Source organism: Cephus cinctus, unplaced genomic scaffold (genome assembly GCF_000341935.2).
Source record: "Cephus cinctus unplaced genomic scaffold, Ccin1 Ccin1_scaffold1062, whole genome shotgun sequence".
Classification (NCBI taxonomy): Eukaryota; Metazoa; Arthropoda; class Insecta; order Hymenoptera; family Cephidae; genus Cephus; species Cephus cinctus.
In genome coordinates, this window is record NW_014333584.1 from 118,514 (window position 1) to 142,263 (window position 23,750).

The 23,750-nt window shown below is 36.0% G+C and overlaps 7 protein-coding genes and 1 non-coding gene across 21 annotated transcripts; 4 read left to right on the plus strand and 4 right to left on the minus strand.

Annotated features, from left to right (window-relative positions):
• Positions 1–8: 8 nt before the first annotated feature.
• Trnam-cau lies at positions 9–81 on the minus strand. Its single transcript has one exon. It is a non-coding gene; the product is annotated as a tRNA-Met (tRNA).
• Positions 82–199: 118 nt separating this feature from the next.
• Positions 200–4,765, plus strand: LOC107271913 (ribonuclease P protein subunit p40). Of its 2 annotated transcripts, XM_015748483.2 has the most exons (6): positions 200–510; positions 605–749; positions 1,145–1,309; positions 3,930–4,055; positions 4,137–4,320; positions 4,404–4,765. In XM_015748483.2, exons 1-6 carry the CDS (start codon positions 391–393, stop codon positions 4,744–4,746), a joined length of 1,083 nt encoding a protein of 360 aa, XP_015603969.1. In that variant the 5' UTR covers positions 200–390; the 3' UTR covers positions 4,747–4,765. The 2 variants fall into 2 exon arrangements, 1 of the variants encoding a protein (XP_015603969.1); XR_001538769.1 differs by lacking the exons at positions 200–510; positions 605–749; positions 4,404–4,765 and having other exon boundaries at positions 1,145–3,617.
• On the minus strand, positions 4,364–9,159 carry LOC107271909 (kinesin-associated protein 3). 6 transcript variants are annotated; one of them, XM_025089164.1, is made up of 16 exons: positions 8,987–9,128; positions 8,752–8,869; positions 8,507–8,678; positions 8,220–8,426; positions 8,014–8,150; positions 7,608–7,938; positions 7,370–7,548; positions 7,123–7,291; positions 6,962–7,062; positions 6,673–6,891; positions 6,315–6,606; positions 6,148–6,252; positions 5,960–6,045; positions 5,688–5,874; positions 5,523–5,613; positions 4,364–4,792 (listed from the first exon to the last, which is right to left on the minus strand). In XM_025089164.1, exons 1-16 carry the CDS (start codon positions 9,010–9,012, stop codon positions 4,711–4,713), a joined length of 2,502 nt encoding a protein of 833 aa, XP_024944932.1. In that variant the 5' UTR covers positions 9,013–9,128; the 3' UTR covers positions 4,364–4,710. The 6 variants fall into 6 exon arrangements, with proteins under 6 accessions (XP_024944932.1, XP_024944931.1, XP_024944930.1 ...); XM_025089163.1 differs by having other exon boundaries at positions 4,737–5,452; positions 8,516–8,678; positions 8,945–9,159; XM_025089162.1 differs by having other exon boundaries at positions 4,737–5,452; positions 8,945–9,159.
• LOC107271916 (uncharacterized protein C1683.06c) lies at positions 8,727–11,038 on the plus strand. 6 transcript variants are annotated; one of them, XM_025089175.1, is made up of 7 exons: positions 8,766–8,851; positions 9,142–9,193; positions 9,676–9,901; positions 9,993–10,176; positions 10,245–10,361; positions 10,439–10,575; positions 10,643–11,038. In XM_025089175.1, the coding sequence occupies exons 3-7, from the start codon at positions 9,710–9,712 to the stop codon at positions 10,988–10,990; spliced, it is 978 nt and encodes a 325-aa protein (XP_024944943.1). In that variant the 5' UTR covers positions 8,766–8,851; positions 9,142–9,193; positions 9,676–9,709; the 3' UTR covers positions 10,991–11,038. The 6 variants fall into 6 exon arrangements, with proteins under 6 accessions (XP_015603975.1, XP_024944943.1, XP_015603974.1 ...); XM_015748489.2 differs by lacking the exon at positions 9,142–9,193 and having other exon boundaries at positions 8,727–8,851; XM_015748488.1 differs by lacking the exon at positions 8,766–8,851 and having other exon boundaries at positions 9,016–9,193.
• LOC107271921 (UPF0184 protein C9orf16) lies at positions 11,037–12,003 on the minus strand. The gene is made up of 2 exons (XM_015748495.2): positions 11,677–12,003; positions 11,037–11,492 (listed from the first exon to the last, which is right to left on the minus strand). Exons 1-2 carry the CDS (start codon positions 11,780–11,782, stop codon positions 11,311–11,313), a joined length of 288 nt encoding a protein of 95 aa, XP_015603981.1. The 5' UTR covers positions 11,783–12,003; the 3' UTR covers positions 11,037–11,310.
• A 169-nt stretch (positions 12,004–12,172) lies between these two features.
• Positions 12,173–17,675, plus strand: LOC107271915 (ATP-dependent RNA helicase WM6). 2 transcript variants are annotated; one of them, XM_015748485.2, is made up of 11 exons: positions 12,173–12,309; positions 13,054–13,293; positions 13,477–13,697; positions 13,890–14,073; positions 14,157–14,275; positions 16,067–16,198; positions 16,413–16,559; positions 16,739–16,876; positions 16,960–17,077; positions 17,163–17,217; positions 17,297–17,675. In XM_015748485.2, the coding sequence occupies exons 2-10, from the start codon at positions 13,092–13,094 to the stop codon at positions 17,174–17,176; spliced, it is 1,275 nt and encodes a 424-aa protein (XP_015603971.1). In that variant the 5' UTR covers positions 12,173–12,309; positions 13,054–13,091; the 3' UTR covers positions 17,177–17,217; positions 17,297–17,675. The 2 variants fall into 2 exon arrangements, with proteins under 2 accessions (XP_015603971.1, XP_024944935.1); XM_025089167.1 differs by lacking the exons at positions 17,163–17,217; positions 17,297–17,675 and having other exon boundaries at positions 16,960–17,091.
• On the minus strand, positions 17,636–20,323 carry LOC107271911 (fatty-acid amide hydrolase 2). 2 transcript variants are annotated; one of them, XM_015748481.2, is made up of 9 exons: positions 20,182–20,323; positions 19,748–19,956; positions 19,445–19,671; positions 19,043–19,372; positions 18,689–18,981; positions 18,527–18,622; positions 18,305–18,463; positions 18,060–18,242; positions 17,636–17,997 (listed from the first exon to the last, which is right to left on the minus strand). In XM_015748481.2, exons 1-9 carry the CDS (start codon positions 20,203–20,205, stop codon positions 17,908–17,910), a joined length of 1,611 nt encoding a protein of 536 aa, XP_015603967.1. In that variant the 5' UTR covers positions 20,206–20,323; the 3' UTR covers positions 17,636–17,907. The 2 variants fall into 2 exon arrangements, with proteins under 2 accessions (XP_015603967.1, XP_015603968.1); XM_015748482.2 differs by having other exon boundaries at positions 19,748–19,953; positions 20,182–20,317.
• A 103-nt stretch (positions 20,324–20,426) lies between these two features.
• Positions 20,427–23,665, plus strand: LOC107271910 (U3 small nucleolar RNA-associated protein 14 homolog A). The gene is made up of 6 exons (XM_015748480.2): positions 20,427–20,677; positions 20,843–21,059; positions 21,137–21,433; positions 21,510–21,761; positions 21,840–22,997; positions 23,059–23,665. Exons 1-6 carry the CDS (start codon positions 20,580–20,582, stop codon positions 23,509–23,511), a joined length of 2,475 nt encoding a protein of 824 aa, XP_015603966.1. The 5' UTR covers positions 20,427–20,579; the 3' UTR covers positions 23,512–23,665.
• The last annotated feature ends 85 nt before the right edge of the window (positions 23,666–23,750 follow it).

Here is a 23,750-nt window from a genome sequence, read left to right on the forward strand (position 1 = left end):
AAAATAAATGCCCCGGGTGAGGATCGAACTCACGACCTTAAGATTATGAGACTTACGCGCTGCCATCTGCGCTACCGAGGCTTGCACAATCATATTTGCTAAAGTCATAAAATTCCATAGATTTCGCAATCAAAATATTTACTTGAATAATTGCAATGTTTTATAATAAATATCATTGATCAGCAAATTATGACCGTTTTATAGGATATCATTAATGAAATATCTTGAGACGGTTGTTATGGAGTGAGAATTTTTTTGGAATGAGCCTGAACAGTGAGTTTGAGACACACTGGCAGACCAGCTGTTTTGGCGTCTACTCCGAGAAGCGAAGTAAGAGATGATTTTTTGACGTGCTCGCGAATCAATTCGATATTTTTGGTATCCCATGAGATGCTGTGCCCGGAGGTGTGGGACTTCAAGGCTCCCCAGCATTACTTCAAGGTCGAGCATGCGAATTATCTGACAAAGGATTTGCCAGTTACGATTAAGACGCATTACTTCAATCACTCTGTAAGCATGTAAAGACAATAGCCACATGTCAGACCTAGGGTTATGTTTTTAAATGTTTTTACGTAATTTTGCATACTTCTTGGATCGTTGCCAGGTCTCTGTCGTACTTCCTGACACTGTCAGTATTCCAGAGGACCTGCCAAACAGTCTCCTAGAAGATACTGACTATTATCGTATTGAAGCCCTCAACACCTCTGAGCTTGTATGCAAAGAATTTATAGAAGCTTTCATTAAGAAAGGTAAGAATATTTGTTTATATTATTCATATGATTCTATTTACTCTGTTATTAAAGTATAGGTCTTTTTAATAATTTTGTACATAACGGCTGAGTCTTTTAAATCCTTTGAAAAATATTACGAAACAAGTCCCTGCCATTGTTTCAGAAATTTTGTAACAGCAGAAATAGTATCGTATAAAGAAACTTGCATGGATCATTGCCAATAATCCAGCTTGATATTTACTAATTGTAATATTGCCAAAAATTGTTTTATAGACATATCTTTGCAATTTACATGTTTCTAATAGTTCTTGCTATGGATCATTGTACTTATTGTAAGCAGAAATATAGTTTAAAAATAAATTGAAATACGTCATCACTGTATTCTCTCATAACCGAATACTATTTTTTTCCAGGAGAGCTAAGTCTACTAAGTATCGGAAAGAAGATTGATCTTCACAATTCCATAGCAATCACTCCAACCGGCCATTTAATAATCTCCTTGGTGCATGAAGACTTTCAAAAACTAGGATTAGAGGGTACACCATCCTTCTTTGATCGTAAGGTGCAAACGCGTCACGGTAAGTCTCAGGAAGAAACTCATTAAGGAACAATAATACAAAGCAGAATAAAAAATGCCGAGAAAACACCAAGTACCGACGCTGGAGGAACTCGCTCTAAGATCTGTGGGTGAATTTGTTACTACAATCGGTAGAAACATGATCCATCCGGTATGCAAACTCTCTCAAGCCAATCCTCAGCTTGGCCTGATGACCCTACAGTTTTGGTTGGAATGGATAAAGAATCAATTGAGCTCAAGTGTACCCTGGCATTTGCATGATCGTATGGCTGTGGAAGCATTAAAAGCAATATCGAATCTCATCAACGAAACAAAAAGCACCTACGATAACTTTGCGCCTATGAGAATCTTCCTCTCGGAGATGAACGTCGTCGTAAATCTAACAGAAGTGGCTATAAACTCGAAATTAAGATCAATAGAGTTCACAGTATGGCCAAAGATTATGCGACACGTCCTCTACAAAAATCTTCACAATATGACAGGTCTAGAGGTTCTGGACCTTGGTTCAGGCTCCGCTGGCTGGAGAACTTCAGACATTGAGAAAATCATCATCGGAGGAGTATGCTCTATGTCTAATTTGACTTCCTTCACATTGTGCTTCGATTGTACGGATAGTATTATCACGGCTGTGGGACAGAACTGTCCAAAGCTACAGAAGCTAGACGTGACTGCCTCAAGATCAGTTACTGATCGTAGCATAGGTGCTATATTGAAATCCTGGCAGCTAAGGGAAGTAAAACTCTTCAGGACATCCGTCACTATAGCAGGATACTCTGAATTGTTACTAGGGCATTCACGACTCGAGGACATCGGCAGGTGCGATGAGTTTGGTTATATCATGGAGCACATCAGAGCGAACGGGACCTTTGAGAAACCATTTCATCTGACGTCCTTTGAAAGTCGTGATGTCACATCCGAGCATCTGTATTTACTGATAGAGATGTGCCCTCGCATAACGAAACTCTCTTTGCTCCACGACGAAAGGATCAGTGATCTGCTGATCCTTGGTGCCCTGGACAATCTCACTGAACTGAAATTACTGTCGTGTGATTTCTTTGCCGATCGAGTCAAGACATTACTAGAACTAAAGGGCGGTAATATTACCAGTCTTCACTTGGAGCATGTAGACGAGATAGATCTGGACGCCCTCATGTACATCAGTCAATATTGTCCTAAGATCAGGAATCTTGTATTTTACAATTGTGAGTTCCTGGAGCACTCATCGATATCACCCAGGAAGCTGACGGTGCCTCCTTTCAAGTATTTAGAGAGAATCAAGTGCGTAGTTGACTGCGCCAGTATGCATTTGGAATTTTTACTCTCTCACTGTACCAATATTAAGTTCATACAGTTAGGATCGTCTACGGGGATAGGCGACATGACTATGGCACGGGTACTATCAAAGAATCCAATGACTAAACTCGAGGAACTCAAGATATTGTACAGCGATGATCTCTCGATGAAGACGGTCCAGTTGCTTATGCAGAACTGTGAGAATTTACGAAGGATCTCGGAATTAGAAAGCTGGCAAGGCATATCAGTCATTGAGATTGACATCTTCCGCAAGGCACTCAAAGATAACAACGTCGACCTGGACACGAGTCCTACCTTGTCCTTAGCTTAATTCAGAGTATTCCTCAGGATTAGTGACAGAGGTCGGTTGTGGCTTCCAAAGCTCAGGATAATATAATGACAGCAAAAGAGAGAGAAATGAGACATTCTCAAAAAAAAAACAGTTTTTTTCTTTTTTCTCATTTCTTCTTTTAAAGAAAACGTAGCTTAAGTTAATCCAGTTTTGTCGTTTACCTTATTGTCTTTGATTATTACTTGTTTTCATAATTAATATGAAATTTGCAAAAAAATGACATGATCGTCGAGAGACGAATTTTCTGTTATCATAAGCGACGATGATTATTGACTGAGAAAAATGATACAAGGGATTTTACACTGTAGTATCGTACAGTCGTTATTACGTATTATGCAATAGTGCCGACGCGAAGGTGATTTCGATGAATTTTACATTAGCTAAGACATGTAATACGTATTTTGTACTTTGATCAGCAATATATTGCGATCGGCTATATTGGAACATTATGATAACGTAAAAAAAATCTATAAGTATCAAACCCAAAAAAAGGAAGCATAATCTTTCTGTCTAAATTTAGGCAATACGTATTGCTATGTAAACGAGGGATGATAAGTGCTAGAATGTTTTTTTTTTTCACTTAACAGATACCTACTGTTAATTTATAAATGAACTTCGATCCTGTGACAAGTGTACTAGTCGAACTGAAATTGTGATTAGCCAAGTAAGTTTTGATTGATTACAAAGTGCCTTTTTTTTTTAAAGAGACAAACGAAAATCATTACAGAAATAAATAAAAATTATCGGACGAATACATTTCTCTATCGGTTGGGAGTGTTAATGTTATGGAGCATTTTGTATTGTTATATTAATTTGCAAACGAATCCATTGTACCGTTCCTGACGAGAGAAAAATATTAATATACATTTATATTTCCAAGTCTTGCTAAAAAAAAAAGAATGTGTATTTATCATTTATCGCCAAACACCCCTGGTAATATCACTCGTACCGTTCTTGTTTCCTCTTTTTTTTTAAGTCGTCACAATCGATTTGAAAGAGGAGAATTTTACGCCCGGTAAGAAGAATTATGAGCGTGTACGAGAATCACTGGAGAAAAGATTACCTGAAAAATTTGTGGCAATAGTAGCTTGGGATCCTCCAGGTAAAAATTTTATAGTCCATCGATACAAATTTTTGTGAACCAAGATGATATTGTTCGAGGCTATACAAATAATTATTACAGATGAGAAGCTGTGTCCATCTTCTATTGGAGCTTGGTTTCATTCACGTGGATATTCCGTATCATTGTGCCAGCAGAAATTTATAAGACGCAGTGAATATTCCATAAAGGTACCCATCATCGAAGAACATGCAAACTATGACAAGTTATTCGAGTGGCTTGGAGTGTTCAGCATAGGTGGTGATCTGTGAGTATTCTTGTTTTACATAAAATTCTACTAGCTTTCCAAGTTACTAAAATATTCTAATTCATTCGTTGTCGTTCCTTCAGGGTAAATGGCAAGGATGGAGATTATGTTAATACGTATCAGTGCCCAGAGCCAGCTGTTCTTGTTGGTCAGGTCCAATATTTACAGTGGACTGGCTTCTTTACACGTAAACAAATCGAAAATATTTATAAAGTCTTAACGAATTACACTCGGACCCGAGAGAGGTTACCCTGGTCCAGTTTAGATGTTCAGGGCTTTGAGGATTGTCCTGTCAGTTGGCGCTTGAAGGAACATACTTTTACCATTAACGGAGATAATAGTTACACAATGATCTTACAGCCTAGTGGTGAATATCTACTGCGAACCAGTTTATGTTCTAATAACAAGTCCAGAGCTTTTCAATAAAATTAACTTGTGAATCCCAGCTGGCGTTCTTAAGTGATTTATTATCCTGCCAAGTATAAAATAAACTAGGTTACAGATGAGTAGCATAAATAGAGACTCAAGGGGGCAACGATTATTTTGCTTATAGATCATCAGAGAAAATGACTAGAGTAAATGAGCTTATCACGTGTTTTAATAGGACTAAAAATGAAAAGCATCGTAAACGTGATAACGAACATTTAGGACGTGCGCATAAATTATTAATATCACAAAGCATTCTACAGGGACGCGTGGTAACCTAAATAGATTTATTTAAAACGCTAATAAGAGGTGCGACAAAACGTAAAGGCACTAACTGCGTTAACGAGAAACGATTGATCAATTTTCATATGCAATAAAAGAGCATAGGAGATTCGAGCACCGCCCTTTCATATTGAATTTTGGATAGGTGTCATCGCGAGAAGATAGTTATGAGTATATTCATTCTAATATCGCTATCTTTCAGGGGGTAAATTAACGTGCAATGGTTATCATGACAGCTAATGCGTTAATATTAATTAAGCATCCTTAGATTATTTATATCTCTTATATAAGTACGTGCGAGCTATCCGATTCGCCGAATTTCACTATTGTATTGTGATAAAGATCTTCGATTCCAGATCCAATGGACATGCGTGATTTTGAGCGCGCCATTAATTCACCGATATCGTCCAAATCTCGGCTGTATCTGTTAGTAGATTATAAATGATAATGTTGTTATTGGTTTCGATATAAAAATTGTTTTTGGCAATATTTACCGGCTGACGGGACGACTTGGATTTTCTGATGAATCTGATGATTTTTGTACCGCGGATTCCCCGTCGTCGGGATTGAACGATGCTGAGTTTCCTGAGAACAATGGGATTTTTATGCGCGAATGTCTTCTCAAAAATGCATACAGCATCCTAAGCAGCTTTATTTACCTGTGGGAAATAGCATTGTGTGCTTAAGTAAATCTCCACTCATAAATGGCGGAAGAGTGTCGTCTTCATCAGCAAGTAAATGATTAGAGGGATCCATTGCTATGGATTCAACCATTTCTAACCACTGTTGATTGTGTGATCGGAATTTCTCAACTTTTATACGTGCTGCCCAATCCTTGTCGCACATCTGAGATATTTAATGGATATATTTGAATTCGTTATTACGAGTAATAAATATTGATGTAATATGGACGTAACAAGAGTTTACATACAGCAATGACATCTAAGCAGGCATCGCAGACTTTTCTGATGGCTGGATTTTTGTCATGCATCAAATCAATCAGGTAACCAGGTGCTTCTGTAATTGCAGATGATCATTTATATGTTTTCAAGAAATAAAAGAGTTCATTTTTTCTTATACCAGCAAAATAAAGTAGTTAAGCAAAAAACAGATTTTTACCATTACCGGTCTCACGAATCAAATAATCTCTTGTCGAGTCGTGTTTAGCAATTTGATAAAACACATAGATTATTTGCAAGACCATCTCGTCGTCCTCTTGTTTTGCTGTTAACAAACAAATTAATAGTGGTTATATCGACATTTTATAAAAATATACAGACACTTACCTTTCAACAGTTCTATCAGAGATAACAAAATATCCGCTTTGCACATAAGTCTGGCACAGTCTTCGTCACAGGCTGCAGTGCCAAGGAATATTACAACTTCTAGAACAAGATCATCCTGAGCTTTTCCAGGTACAAGATTGTTTCTTATCCAGGGGATGAGATTGCATCTTTGTAAAATTTGAGAATAGTCCAGATCCGGTAAAGCCAAATTACCCAGGACCCCGACAATTTCCAATACAAAATCTTGAGAGTCTGATTGTTTCAGAGCCATTGCAAAGTCACCAACGAATTCCTGAAAGACAAAATTGATTTGGTGGAAGAAAAATATAGACTAGGAATATCCAGACTGGTAACGTACAATGAAGAATTCCTTAGCAGAGTCATGTTGCGATATGTTCCTGATCATTTTCATAATTAAAGGATCTTGAGTTCTAAATGCTTTACGTATAAGTCCTTGAAGTCTGTTGTTCTCGACCATAAATGGAGCATTTTTACTACTAGCTGCCAAGTTTATACACAGAGCTATCAATTCTGGTTTTATCGTATCTTCTTCAGACTCCAAAATCATATCTGTCACCTTTGATAGCGGTTAAGCATTAGAGTTGTTTGTCTGATTCAATTTTCATACTGTCATTCTAGTCACTTACCATTGGTACGCAATCAGTATTAACAAACATGGATTTAACTTTATCATCCATACTCAAATGGTATAGTAGACCCAGGATAACTGTCTTATTTTTAATTTCACCTGAACGTAGAAATAATAAGTGAAGTATTGATGCCTATCAAATAAATTATTGGTACTTACTTTGGCTCAATAATTTCACCAGTTTAGGTAATAATCCAACTCTGATCATTCTTCCTCTTAATTTTGTATCGAATGACAAATTGAATAAGAGTTTAAGTGTACTGAGAATCAAGTCAGAATTATTGTTATGCAAGAGACGTGGAAGTTTTTCAATTATGTTACTTTCAGCCTGAATAAATAAGAGGGACGTAAGGTTTTATGAGTGTATGAGAGAATATAAGATGTATTTGTTATATTAATATCTTACCATGATGTCTTTATTTTCGCGGAAGATAGATAATTTCTTGAGAAATGTCACAACCAATATTAATAAATCATTGTTGATTCTGTCTAATGTCTTTATAAGCATCCCGATAACATTTTTCTTGCGCATTTTTCGTTCCACTTCCGTATTTTCAGCAATGTTCAGCAACAAATAGAAAGCAACTGTACGAAAGAATAAATTAGGGAATAAAATTTGATAGTAAAAATAATAGGCAGTATACCTCTTAGTAGCTGTTCTTGTTTCTTGGTTAGACTTTTGAATTTCTTGCGACTCTTCTCAATTTCATCTTTCATTTTTTTAATGTCACTCTCCGAAACATTCACAGATATTTCTATAGAACGTCTCTTAATTTCAAAATCCAATGGACCATCGGCGTTCCATATATCCTCGCAGATTTTCAATTTCTTTTCAGAATTATTAACAATTTCAACAGGGAATAGCACAAAGCCTGTGGTATTTTCAAAATGACGTCTACGCTTTTCCATATCTTCTCTCCATTGATCATAGCGACGCAGTTCAAAATCTATTATGTCCATACACAGAGAACCAATCTGTCCAGGAACAATAAAATTAATTCTCATACTGAGCTATACTGACTGCATAAATTTTAGGAGATTTTCACTTACTCTGTATTCCAGAACAATATTATGAAATTGACTATACGTGGAAAAGCAAAAGAATATATATACAATATTTGTGGAAAGTTCAATACTTCGTCTCCAGTCTTCTCTCAGTACTCTAGCTAGAGCGCTTAAAAGGGATTCTACGAGAAATGTTACATTAGTTACTTCGCTTGGTTCTAACTATTTTAAAAAATTTCGGAAATAGCTACCATTCTTAGTAAGCTCCAAGAGATTATCTGGAACCCTGGCTAATTGTAAAATCAATGACGATCCTTTAATTTTTCCTGGTATCTCTTCGTACATCAACTCGATGTAACTGTCTATATTGCTGATTATTGCACGCTCCGTGTCTCCATTGTCAGTACTAGTAGAATTAGATGAGGTTGGCCTAGGTGGTTGAACATTAGCGTCATCCCCTATAAAGTTGAAACAATAAACTCAAATAGAATAAAGTCTAGTACCCGAATAAAATTAATAAAATTCGCAAATCAATTAACTTCTATACCATCTCCATTGGACCGTCGAGTTTGCAGATAATAAATAAGTTGTTCGACTTCATGTAATTTAGATTCGTGAATCAAGCTACATTTCTCCATTACTTCTTTAGCCAATAGAGCAACGTTGGTATCTGCATTTAAGCTCTTCAGTCTAATTATCTTCTGACATTCCTGCAAGGAAAACCTGAGTAATTATATAAATCTTAAACCGGTTCAAGAGCTAGTTTTGCGTAATTTGACTTGCCTTTCGATCGCCAAGCATAGGATCTCCAAGCTCACCCAGTATAAGAGCCTCCACATCATAGTTAACTACCAAAGCCTTCTCCGTAGGGTGTACATCCAAGGTACCCGACCTGACCTTTCTAAATATAATAAAAATAAAGAAATGAGTATAATGCTGTTAAATCATCTTCTGGATAAGTTCATTGATTTCTTGCCTCATTGACATAAAAACGTCAGAACACCCTTGAACATTTTACCTTTTCAAGAATTTAGCTTCGTCCATTTTATTATTAGAGTGGAATCTAGATACAAACTGTAGACGTTCCCTCGCCAAATTGGCCAGGAATTAGCTGTTGTATTTATCTCAAGAATTTATCGAATGTATTATCCATAATTGTTCTGTTTTCCTCGGGAGGAGACATCCGTGGTTTCAGACAATCACTCTACAATTTAGACGGATAGAGGTTGGTAACAAAGGTGTATTCAAAAATAATAATTGGCACGAGACTCGGTCGATACTTTTGCCATTAAAATAAATAAAATTGAAATATAATCTTGCTAATTGAATTATTGTAATTAATATTCTTTAATTTGATGTTTGAGCTAAATTGGTGTGGCCTACTGAAATATTTGATTGCACGCGCAATAAATTTAATGATACGGATAACGCGGTATTTTTTAATAGTATTTACTATGTTTACTCGAACGTCAAAGGTTTCAATGATGTTCTCCATTATTTGACATTTATTGGATTCATTATCGAAGTGTTACAATATGTATTACTGAAAAGTGGAGCACACTATTGATAGTAGCTTACGAGCCCCATCATCAAAGTTTGTAACATAAATATATATTATAATATGATACAGCTGTTGAATAAGGTATAAAGAATTGTATATGTTTTATCAATTTCTGACATTCATTCAGTATTTTATTTATTATTTAGTGTTCGTACAGATAACTTTTCAAGGGTAGCTATAATGGAACGGAGGAAGGTAATAATTGATTGCGATGGTGGTACTGATGATGCATTGGCACTGGTTATACTCATTGCTGCTCACAATATTGATAAAATTGAAATAATAGGAATTACATGTGTGAATGGAAATACAAATCTGGATAATGTTGTAAAGAATGTTTTTAGAACATTACAGATATGCAATGCTTCAAGTGTAAGTACATTAACAATTTATGGCTTTACTTCTTAACACTGTATCTTCATGACATGTGTAATATTATATTATTTGTTTTTATTTCATCTAGATTCCAGTTTTCAAAGGAGCTCACTCTCCATTTCTGGCAACAGAAAATGCCAAGAGAACAGCAATGGAACGTTTTCATGGTACTGACGGTTTTGGAGACATATACACAGATGAGCCAGATATAAGTAGATTACAGACAGAGCATGCAGTGGATGCACTGCATGGACTAACAGCTAACAATCCTGGTAAACAATGTAATTACACAATAATAGCAGTACTTTTCATTAATTTACATGTCACTTTTATATTTCAGGTGAAGTAACTGTGATATGTCTGGGTCCATTGACCAACATTGCTTTAACTATTAAAATGTTCCCAAAATTTCTTGAATTTGTAAAGGATTTTTATATCATGGGTGGCAATCATACTGGTAATAGATAATTCATGTTATTCTGCTTTGATGCAGTAGTAGTTTGATTACTGTAAGTTAATTCATAAACATTTCAGCACAGGGGAATATAACGGCACAGGCTGAATTTAATTTCTATGCAGATCCAGAAAGTGTTCACATGGTTCTGAGTAGCAACGATAAGCCACTGTGGCTGATTCCATGGGAAACATGTTTAAGATCAAACATATCACATGTAACTAATTATATACATTAATTAATTCTGATCTGAATACATTAATGAATTTAAATAACTATTTCAGAAGTGGAGGCATGAAGTTTTTAGTCAAATTGACACTCCAGTTGTTAAAATGATGAATGACATTGAGCATAAGGTATACTCCCAGAGCAAAAAGGTAAAACCATTTTACAGCCCATGCGATGCATTTGTAGCTGGAGTCTTTTTAAGACCAGACATGGCAAAGACTGTTGTAGAGTATCATGCCGATATAGAATTAAATGGGATGCTAACCAGAGGACAGGTAGTGCTGGATCATTTGAAATCGAACAAGCCAAACGTGTATCTTATAACGGACATAGATTTTGAACTTTTTCAAGAGCTCCTTATCTTTGCTGCTAATCCCTTAATGTATAAAAAACATATTATATAAATAAATTGAATATATACATTGTGTATAGAAGGAATTCATATAAAAATATCTTTACATTTATATTTTGTTTTCATCAATCTATTCACTGTACAAATTTCATAGTAAGGAATGTTACTCTACATTCATTCCAGTAATAAGAATGAAAATTCTTTAGCTAAGACATCCTTTCAATTGTCTAAACCAGACAGAAGAAATACTGAAAGGTTTAAGAACACATATTTTGTACAATGCTATGTTAAATACAATAGAATACTTTACAAACTCTTTGAAGTACATCATTAAATTCACGTTCAGCCAACGTCAGCATAGTGTATAAGAAATTATAGATTAGGTTTTTCAGGCTCCTGCTTCTCTTCCTTCCTGGACTCCTCAAACTGCTTTCTGGCTTCACGATTAGACTTTAATAATTCCACTAGTTCAGCCTGAATGTCATCGTTCTTCCTTTCAATGGTATCCAAGGCAGAATTTAGTTGATCAAGTTGGGCATTGATAGCTTGGAATTCTGAACATAAATTATTCATAAAAGTTACACATAATTTCATGAATATAGTTATTTAACAATACCTTATATAGTCAATGTAATAAATAAAAAGCATCATCTGAAGCTAAACGCTCCTGTTATTTTTTTCTGAAGAAAAATTCTACAACAGATACTATTGAATGAAATTATTAAACTCAAAAATTACCCTCTTCGTTATTAATATCGTCTTCATTAATCTCCACTCCGTTCTCTTCATTTCCTTTAGTTTTTTGCGGATTAACAGCGCCTTCGCCCATATTGTCATCTGCCATCAGTATCTGAAATCAGCTGATTTTCTGCCACGCCTCCTGAATATCTTTTTTTTTCAACGTATTCCCACATTACCGAGGATCGTTCTAAAATTCACTGCTATTATTCCGAGTATGGTTTTGTTTCACTCTGTTCCATGCAAATAAATAAGAACAAGACGACAGGCGTATTACTCCCAGTGAATTTTGGAACGTATTCTGGGGGGCGATAAGTTGACGATAAATATATCTTGTACCATTTAGATAAGTTTATCTACATCCGGTTAATACGAACTTCTTTAGAAACCCTAAATAAATCATTATAATCCTCACAAATCAAACACATTTCATTGGATGGTAATTATATTTGAATTTAATTACCCATATGAAAATAAATCAAATGATTTTATCGCTCAAGAAATTATAAGAAGAAGATTTGTTGCTATTCAAGAGTTAAGTTTACGTCCGCTGGCAGCACCATCTTCCGGTTCTTCTTAACATCGATTCATGTTTCCCGTTTTGAGCGTCAGTCGTACGTTGTTGTTTCCAAGGTGAGTAACTTATAATCCATACTTTATTAATATTGTCACTGAGCATCCGCTCGTAAAAATTATTTTGTAATATTGGGTTAAATTGAAGCTTTCTCAATTTCATTATATCTTTATCTTATCGCTTGTCGTATAGTGTAAACTTTTACTTTTTTCTCACCATCGTGCGTTTGCCGGGTGACGCCGTAATTATCATATGAATATGTTCATATGCGATGATGAGCAGATTTTCATTATTGTTCGTTAATACTCCATAAAATTATATTTTCGGATACTCTATTACATTTTGTATGAAACTTCGTATTTTTTAATATCTTTTATGCAGTACATTTTTCGCAACAAGAAACATTAGTTACATGCAGGAAAATGGCGGCTGTGCTACGTGTTTGGTAGCCGCTGCATACAATTTCTTATAGATTGTGCATACAATATATTACTTGCGTCACAAGATATCTTGCAATAATGTATTGATTTAATGCATTATGAAATATTTTTGGTAACATTAGTATAAAGTTCAGTCAATTTTTCTGAATTTCGGATTTTCATGTCTAAAGGGAAAGCATGCTGTGGCGTTCAAAATGGCTACCTAAGTTCCGGAATTGAAAATATATATGAATGCGAATAAAGATGATTAAATGTAACAACTTGTAGCGCATTCATAATTATTTTTGTGTATTATTTTATGAAAAAGCATAATTATAGGAGAGTACATGGTATATATGTAATGTAGTATTAATTTTTTCATAGGTATCTTATATCTCTGCTTAAAGAAATCTAAACTAAAAATGGCAGACAACGATGATCTTTTGGATTATGAGGACGAGGAGCAGACTGAACAGGTTGTGGATGGAAGTGGTGATGTTCCAGCAAAGAAAGAAGTCAAAGGAACCTATGTATCGATTCACAGTAGTGGTTTCAGAGACTTCTTGCTTAAACCAGAAATCCTGAGAGCCATCGTTGACTGTGGTTTTGAACATCCTTCTGAAGGTAATTATTTTAGTGCTTAGTATTCTTGTGACTGTAATATACAATCGTTCGTGATGATAACAATTGATAGGGACATCAGACTTTTCCATGGTTGAATTCTATCAATCCTGATATTTAGATTGCTTCTTAAACTTAGTGCATTATTTTGTCCAAGTGTCTAAGGTTTTCTGTCTTATGTTACAGTACAACACGAGTGCATTCCTCAAGCTGTACTTGGTATGGACATTCTGTGCCAAGCCAAGTCCGGTATGGGAAAGACTGCAGTCTTTGTACTGGCCACCCTTCAGCAACTGGAGCTCACAGAAAATCAAGTCTATGTCCTGGTAATGTGTCACACGCGAGAGCTAGCCTTCCAAATAAGCAAAGAATACGAAAGATTCAGCAAATACATGTCTCAAGTGAAGGTAAGCTTATACTACTACCGAGCACAATCATAGTCTTTAAAATATAAATTCTTCAAGTGATGTATGTGCTATCTTAGCCTAAAATGATGACTTACTTATATCACTACCCACAACTGATGGAGAAATTATTTAACATTGCTCAGCAATTAATTACAAAAACTGGAGCATTAAAAAAAACATTCATGATTACAGGTGGGTGTATTCTTTGGTGGCTTACCAATCCAAAAAGACGAAGAGGTATTAAAGAACACCTGCCCTCACATCGTGGTAGGCACACCAGGACGTATACTTGCTCTGGTACGCAACAAGAAATTGAATTTGAAACATTTGAAACACTTCATCCTCGACGAATGCGACAAGATGCTCGAGTTGCTAGGTGAGTCTCTAGATTAAGTCTCTACCATGGAACAAAGTTATTCGATAAAGGATTTATCTAACGTGTACTAAATCTGTTTATAGATATGCGCAGAGACGTACAGGAGATATTCCGTAGCACGCCACACGGCAAACAAGTCATGATGTTCAGCGCTACCTTGTCCAAGGAGATCCGGCCAGTCTGCAAGAAGTTCATGCAAGATGTAATTAGCCAAACTTCCTCTTCACTTGAATCTTCGAACACTTCTACTTCATTGGCCCTGCGTTCACACCCAGGACAGAGCTCAGACCACGTTATAAATAATGTTCGAGGCATACCCCGCGGATTAGGATAGTTAGATGGGAACAACCGGGATGAACCTGAATGAGTTCTTTAAAAAAAGAAAGTCTGTCGTCAATCGTCGTGGACGTCGACGAAGTCGCACTTCGCTTCCCCCTTAACGAATCCCATTAAGATTGTCTAAGGCCACCGAAGTCCCATCATGTTCCAAATCAGCGACAAAAGTCGCATCCTTCCTGGAAAATCCTTTTGATAGAGTCGAAATATCCTCTTGCTGTTCTACAAGAGTTTCCCACGTTACATCCTGCATCTACGTCCCAACCTCAAATGTCCTTCTGAATATGATTCAGCTCCTACACTGTTGTACCGTTGTCGAATCCGTCATTTCCTCTCGAAGTTATCCATGCGACAGAACAGAAAGTGTTCAAAATCGAAAATGCTATTTCCCACTTGTATGTTGGGCTTGAGATTAGATAAAGAGTAAGGGGTAAGTTTTCGTAAATGGCTATAAGTTTAATCGGGTCTCGTGGGTTGGGGGGCTAAGAAGACATCAAGACAACCTGAAGACAGAAGAACGCAAGAAAGAAGACACAAGAGGAGCTACGGGTGTTAACAGTGGGCGCGAATTAGTTAGGGATCAGAGCTCTTTGTCCTTAAAAAAAAAAAAGAAAATGAAAATATCTTTAAATCTTATAATTCGTTCGCTGTCTCTCGGTGAGATAAGCGTTTAAATCAGTCCTGGGATTAATCTTTAAAGGAAATGCTGGCTGGGTTACATTTATAAAAATGTAAATGACAAATGAAACATAAAAATACTTAAATGCAACTCGTGTATCCCGGACGATCACGAAGGATGCTGTCCCAGAAAATTTGCGACGAGGGTGTCATTCGTGGCAACTCCGTCGTGACGTATCATTCTAACGAATGAGTGAAGCACACAAAAAATGGGTCAGAGGTCAAAAAAAAAATAAGAGTCGCAACCGATAGAAATTGTGTTACCGTGAACAAACCACGTCTCTGGCGAGGCTGATGGTCAAGTTCTTGATGTACAAGAAAGAGAAAAAGAAATGTTCGGGAATATGGAGAATTGCCATCGAGAAGGCAGTACGGATGTGGCTGAGCATTCCTGGGTGCGCCGTCTTAGTTCTCTGTGGGGGTGACTGCTGAGTTTTCATTGTTGGGCACTGCCGAGAGGTGGAAGTCGCCGGACCGTATGTAACCAGTGTGACTAATCCGATCGACGATATAAGCGCAAGTCCCCAAAAAGAAAAGAGAACAAAATGAATGGATTAAATCTTGATAAATTAAGATTTAATACAAATTTTTTGTTTAGAAATAGACGTAGCAGAAGATCCTCTTTAGAATTTATTATAATTAGCCAGACAAATAATTTTGTAATGTTAATTATTTTCATTATTTCTTTACACTTCATATTACAATCAGAATGATCACATGTTTGTTATTGTAGAAGATAAACCAGTCGTATGTCGAAACTGGCAACTTGCCTTCTTGCTGCTGCAAACGTTTGATTGTTCGCTTCCCTGTGAACAATTTTCTTTAAATGACTGTTCTCGAGGTTTTTTCTTTTTGTTTTATGAAACAGGCAGTTAGAGCTTCCCATAAAAAGAAATCTTTACTCTCGCGTGGAGTTAACAAGGAGGCAGAAATTAGTTAGGATAGAGTAGGTTGTCTTATGAAAGAATTGTTTGCGCAGCCCATGGAAGTCTACGTCGACGACGAAGCCAAGCTCACTTTACACGGGTTACAGCAGCATTACGTGAAACTCAAGGAAAATGAGAAGAACAAGAAACTCTTTGAACTGTTAGACGTTCTTGAGTTCAATCAGGTATGCTGTGACAATTTTTGTTTTTATGATCATCGATAGAAGATCTAGTATTCTTCTGTATATTCTCTTCGTCCAAATGATGACTGTATCTATCTTAGCCTCGGATGATGACTACGATTACTTACCACTACCCACTTCTGATCGACAGCATGATTTATATTTGTTATAGACTAACTTAACTTTACATGTTATACAATTAATTATTGTTTTGTAGGTTGTCATATTTGTTAAGTCAGTGCAAAGGTGCATGGCCCTTGCGCAGTTACTCACTGAACAAAATTTCCCTGCAATTGGAATTCACAGAGGAATGACACAGGAGGAACGTTTATCCAGATATCAACAGTTCAAAGATTTCCAAAAGGTATTTGATGATTGTCAATTTTATAAAAGTTTTATTCGATCCACACAATGATGACATTTAGTTCACATGATCACACCGTGATACTCTTGAACTCTCTCACTGAGTGTTTGCCTAGGTTATTTACTTTGTGTAAGTTATCAATGAACTTCAGTTTATTATTCAATTTTATTCATTTTCAGCGTATATTGGTGGCTACGAATCTATTCGGACGTGGAATGGACATTGAACGTGTCAATATTGTTTTCAACTATGACATGCCTGAAGATTCTGATACGTATCTTCACAGAGTGGCTCGTGCTGGTCGTTTTGGTACCAAGGTAAAGTGTGTTTGTGGAATCAAAACGATTACGCAACATAGCTTGATTTCTTTTGACTCATAATTTTTTTATTCGCTCACCAGGGTCTTGCTATTACTTTAGTAAGTGACGAGAGTGATGCCAAAATTTTAAATGACGTCCAAGAAAGATTCGACGTCAACATCACTGAACTACCTGACGAAATTGATTTAGCCTCGTATAGTGAGTATCGATGACAGGAAATACTTTAATCAAGTAATTAATTAATGATTGAAGTTCATAATTAAAATTCTTAATCTCATTTCAGTTGAGGGCCGATAAAATTGGGACAGAAAGCATGATTAATTGCAGCTGCTTTTATAGTAAGTCTTATTCAGTTTTTCATTTTTATAATTTCTCACTTCGTTTATTAAATTTAACCTTTAATTATTTTTTTCACAGATAATTCTACAGTATTGAAAGACTGTAGCGGAAGGAGGTATCTATCTTGTAGGATGGAGGAAGGAGCACTTGAAACTAATATTTCCACATCCACTTCGCGCAACCCCTTCGATCTTTTTTCTACGAAAAAAAAAATAAGAGGACGTAGACTCTCCAATTTTCAACGGAAATAATTTTTTGTTGACAATGCGGTCATAACAATACTTTCCAAGTCGATAATAAATATCAAATGGTTACTGTACAATATTATTTATATTTTATTCCAAGACTAGCGTGTAAGGAGGTATTACTAGTGTAACGTAAATGTGGAGAGGCTGCGCTAATGTATGTTGTATATCGTAAAATCGAATAAAAGTGACATTTTTTTTGTAGAAACTGACATACCCAGTGATCTCTATAACAAACCTTGTTGAAGTTTAGTATAAAAAAGAATAATTATAAAACTATAAAAAAAATTATCGTCCTATTACCTAGTCATAAGTATTCTCTACTTGCCAGTTAATATTTATATGATATACTGCGTATTTGTACAATTATTAAGTACCAATATTTAAGATCGATGAAATTATGTTAATTATTTTTATCCTTTGCAAGTCTGAAACTTTTTTTTATTATGATGGTGGAACCCAGCCACCAAATGCATTTTCAAGCTCTCTGGCTACAGCTAAGCAAAGATGATCGTTATACGGCGCTGCTACAACCTGTATAGAAAAAGGTAAGAATTGTATAATTTATCGGTGCCCTAAGATTAGATATTTTATACCTGGAGACCAACAGGTAGACCATTCTCATCCAAACCCATTGGTACCTGACACACTGGTAATCTTAGGACATTGAAGAGACACCAGTATCCAAAATTGAATGGTCTTAGATAAGTGGAATAGTGATAAACAGCTGAGAATGGTGAACTGGGATAAAAAAGTACTCCGTTGTCTCCCAATTTTTCCTGAAGTAAAATATAAAGGTATGGAAAAGACTTGTTAATTGATTTAATAATGAAAAACTTACCAACAAATATTTCTTCATGTTAGCTGTAACAGTTTTTGCCCATTCGCTATTTTCCTTTGGCAAAATATCCTCGTCTACGAGCTTAAGTATTGCTGCCAGTGTTAATTCTGATTGACATTTGAGCAACTTGAAAAGCTCTGCTTTGGCACTAGTGTTACCCTGATAATTATTTGATTGTGACAATGCTTAGAATTGTGTTGCGAAATTTGAGTTAATACTCACTTGCATATTTGTTATGTTGGATTTGAAATTTATATTTTCCTGGCTCATCCAGTATCTCCATAGTCTATAACTGTACTCCGATCCAGGAATTTTGATCTAAAGTTATGAAACAATTTTTAGCTTGACCAAAAAGCTTTTTTGTTCTTAATTTCATATCTTCACCTTCGAGGCTGATCCTGTAAGTCGTTCAAAGTGTCGAACAGCTCTTATTAAAGCTGCACGCATCGAACTGTTCACTTTGCTGGCTCTGATGTCTCCTGAACCCTCTTGATAAAATATATTCAAATCTTTCAAATTCACAGGAGTATCCAACTTTAATTTTGTTATATTAGGTCCAACTAGGACACGAAGAAACGGTAATAGATCTTCTGCTTTCTTACATATGGGCCCAACTTCCGCCATTGAATTTGGATAGTCCTCAGATCGCAATCCAACACCTTTCAAAGGAGTGATACCTGTATATACAAAGGAATATTTAAAGAATTGAATATCAATAACTAATATTTATTGTCATACCTTCAGTTGGTTTATACCCAAATACTCCATTGAAAAATGCTGGCATCCTTACAGAACCACCAATATCGCTGCAGATGGAAAATGGAGCACCGCAAGCAGCTACAATTGCACCATCTCCACCGCTGCTTCCTCCAACTGTTCTCGTAGTATTGTACGGATTGTTTGTTTGGCCGTACACGTTGTTTCTACTTTCACACCACAAATTTAATTCTGGAACATTTGTTTTACCCAGAAGTATTCCACCAGCTTCTTTGAGATAAGCCACTACCGTTGCATCATTTTCTGAACGATGATTACGTCTGGAAATTAATCCCATAGAGTGCAGAAGACCTAAATGGATACGGTATAATTTTATTATTTTCAGTATATTTTATTATTCATATCCAAATTAAGTCTTATGACCTTTGACTTCATTGCTCTCCTTTGTAGTAAATGGTACACCCAGAAATGGTTTTGTTTTTTTTAATTCTTCAGGATTCGCTTCACTGTTTAATAATTTATCTACATTCTTAGCTTCCTCGATAGCATTAGAGTATGTCTCCTCCACTATTGCATTAATCAGACCATTCACTTCTTTACATCTTTCAATAAAAGCACACACAACTTCTTCAGCAGTTACTTTTCTTGATCTAAAAAAAAAAGATTTCAACTTTTATGTTGTACTTCCTGTAACTCAACAAAATTTAATATATGAAATAGAAGTACCGTATCTTTTCTGCCAATGTCACAGCACTGTCTAGAAGCAAGTCGTTTTTAACTGGAGGTACACGTTTTGCCTTCTTATCATAGTAAAGACCACAGAAGAAGTCAATGAAGAAATCCAACAGTGCATGCAATTGTACGATGAAGCATCGCAGCAGATCACAAAATAGTTTCTTCAAGACATCTATAACTTGATGTTTTGTTGCTACCTTCTAAGGAATGACAACAATGGCATTATACATTATCATTTTATATTTTATGCAACTCAATACTAAATATTGATTCGAAATATTTCTGCAATAAAAGTCTTTAGACATTGACCTCTGTAATATATCAATTATGACTAATTAATGAGAATTTCATTATCTCTTCAAAATCGTACTGTCATGTAAATCTTGTATACAGACATCAGAATAACAATCTTAGAAGAAACCTACCTTGTTTCTAACTGAAGTACACATTATTGCAAGATATTAAGTGATTTCTTTTTTCACCTTATATAAAATCAATTAAAATTGATTCTTTTAATCGCCACTTGTTCGTGACTACGTGGACTGGAAAACTGGAATCACGATGAAAGTGAAATATGTAAATTGTGATTGTATATCTATACATTAATTAGCTACAGGCAACGTTCTATGGATTGGAGCGGAGTTTATCTCGGATACAGTCGGACAGTAACGTGCGCTAATGGGACTAAGAGCAATGTTTTTGACATCCATTATAGGGTAGCCAACATTACAAGATATTTAATAGAATTATCTAACCTCAAAGATCCTTGCAATACGCGTGGATCCGGTTTTTTGCAAAAGCTGTATTAAAAATTACAATAAGGATGAAGGACATTGATTTTGATTATGGGAGCGATCAAGAGGTGTCTGAAAATCATTCAAAACTTCTTGAAGCTGTATCGCAACTCGATAAAGGACAAAGGTAATTAATTGAAGGTTATGTCAGAAGTATTTTTCAAATTTTGTAATAACTTTTGCATTCAGTGATTAGTCGCTGTTTGCTATTGTTTCATTATTCTGCAATATATTATGGATACATTTATATTCGTTATTGATATTTACAATTATCCCATTGCAAATTTTTTAGAGTGAAAAAGCCACAGAGAAGCGAACCCAGTTTGGAAGTTTCTGAATTCCATCTGGTAAAGAGTGGAGTCTCTGAAAATGATGCTGTTGGGCTACAAGATCTTGCTAAGACATTGGGACAAAAAGCGACTCATGCTGACATTAGCAAGAAATTTTCAGCAACACAGAATAGATCTAAAGTGTTAGCTAAGCCATTAGAGAAACCTGCTGCGGAGAGAGTAAGAAACAAGATTAAGATGGAAGAATTGTTAATTCTTGTTGATATTATGTATATGGTTCACTCTTATTCTTTTAGATTAAACGTGTAGTGGGTTTTGAGAACGTCAAGAAAGATTTGAACAAGTGGAATGGCATTGTAGCTCGGAACAGAACTGCAGAGAAACTAACTTTTCCATTACGTCAACCTTCTATGAAGGTGGATGGATCCACTGCGTTTATCCAGAGATTCAGAATTCAGTCTGAGTTAGAAAAAGAGTTGGCTGCTTTGGAACCGAAACAGGAGAAACCAGAAGAGAAGGAAGAAGAATTTCCTTTGACACTGGAAGAAATTTTACAGAGGCGACAAGAGACTGCAAGATTCAGGGCACAGCAGGTCTTTATTATTTCCTTTATTACAGTCATATAAATATAAGAGTAATATATACGTTAATACAAAATTATTATTTTAGTCATATAAAGAAGCAAAGGCCCATAGGCAAAATAAAATAAAGAGTAAAAAGTTTCATCGGATTCAAAGAAAGGAAAGGATCAAGCAACAGCTAAAAGAATTTGAAGAATTACAAAAAACTAATCCACAAGCGGCTCTTGAGAAACTTCAACAGTTGGACCAAGCCAGGGCGCAGGAACGAATGTCTTTGAGACACAAAAGTACTGGCCAGTGGGCGAAGAACAAGCAAGTCCGAGCCAAATACAATAAGGAAGTAAGAATATATCATTTACCAATAATATTGTACATCGATTTGTCATCAAATAATTTTATATTTTATATCATTTTTTAGAGTCGACAGGCACTTGCACAGCAACTGTCTATAAGCAGAGAACTGACACAAAAAGTACAGAAGGATGATAACAGTGAAGATGATGATGAAAAGGAAACAGTTCTGCCTTCAGCATCGGATAAAGAAAATCCTTGGGTGAATGGTGTCAAGACACAATCAGAAATCGACGACTTTATCAGCGGTTATCGTAAATATTGGAACGATCGTAATAAATTAGAAAAAGAGAAAAAATCCCCAGAGGAGACACCTAAAAAAATCAAGAAAAGTACTAAGCAGAATGCAAAAGTAGTGCCGAAGATAAAAGAGTTACCCAATTCCTTAAATCCTGTCGAAGAGGTAATCATAGAAGATTTAAATAATACGAATCATGATTTAGAAAATAAAGACTCTTCAGATTCTGAAAATAGCCCAAAACTCCAAATAAATTCAGTAACAAAACCCAAAAGTTCCAAACAAAAAGCATCACCCCAAAAGTTGTCTGAAAAATTAAAAAAAGGTTCAGCCCAGCAAACTAACAGTTCATCGATACAACAAAAATCTGTAGAATCTAAGATCAAGAAGAAATCCAAAACTAAAAAGCCCATCAGTACCGCAGAGTGGTCTGTAACTCCTCTAGGAAGTGACGATACCGTATCCAAGTGTAGTCCTTCGAAAATCGACAAAATTGACGACATCTTCGACGCCATGGAGGATAACATAGAAAATAGAATAGAGAAGAAACTCCAGAAAATAAAAAGAAAGTATAAAGCAGTACTGAGTACCGATGAACAACCGTCAAAGAAAAAGAAAAACAGCCAGGACGAGTACACAGGCGATCTAGGTTTCAAGAAACAAAAACGTGTACCGATAATAGACGAGAGGATGGACGAAACAGCAAACAAAACAGCTTCGAAAGCAACTGCAGATATAGTCCAGTTGAAAAAGCTAGCGCAAAGCAAATTATCGTCTACGTCGAATACAAAGAATCCTGAAATCGATCCAAGCAAGTACATAAACGTGAAACCTAAGTACATGAAGTCTCAGTTACCAGACGATATCGCTGCTGGTGATGAGGCGATAGACGATAACGAGAGAGAGGAGGAACAACAGAACATAATAAGCGAAGCCTTCGCCGATGACGACGTTGTTGACGAATTTCGAAAGGAAAAGGAAGAGGAGGTAACGAATGTAAATCCCTATTATCTCTTTTATACAATATTAATATCCATTACATCCCCAGGTTAAAAAAGGACAGCCAGAGAATCTAGACTTGACTTTGCCAGGTTGGGGTTCCTGGGGTGGTAAAAATATTAAGGTATCCTCGCGCAAAAAGCGACGCTTCATCCTTAAGTTTCCTAAGGATGTTCCTCGTAAGGATGAGAACAAAGGTGACGTTATTATCCTGGAGGAAAAGGATCCAAAGATAAAGGAGCATCAAGTGAGCGAAGTTCCATTCCCGTTCACCAGTGTCAAAGACTTTGAAGCTAGCATCAGAGCACCGATCGGTAGGACATTTGTCCCTGAAAATGCGCACAAGAGATTGATAAGGCCAGCAGTGGTGACAAAGATGGGCCAGGTCATTGAACCCATGGATGAGGATGCATTGATTAAAACGAATACGACAAAAGTAAGACGTCGTACAGGAGCTAATAAAAAAAGAACAGCCACCAAGAAGAAGAGGACAGGAAAATAATGTATTTAATATTTTTTAAGCATTAGCCGGATGTTTAATTGTTATAAAGACTCGCTCGGACTTGCATACAATCTACAATAATTTCATTGTACGTAATAAAAGCTTGTATGACTCGAATAGCATAATTTCTTATAATAAAGATAAAGAGAATGAAGAATCGTACAGTCAGTCACCCGTTTTCTCTTACTGTGATACTGGCACTGTGATGAATTCTATTTTGCGATCAGGCCTATCGAATA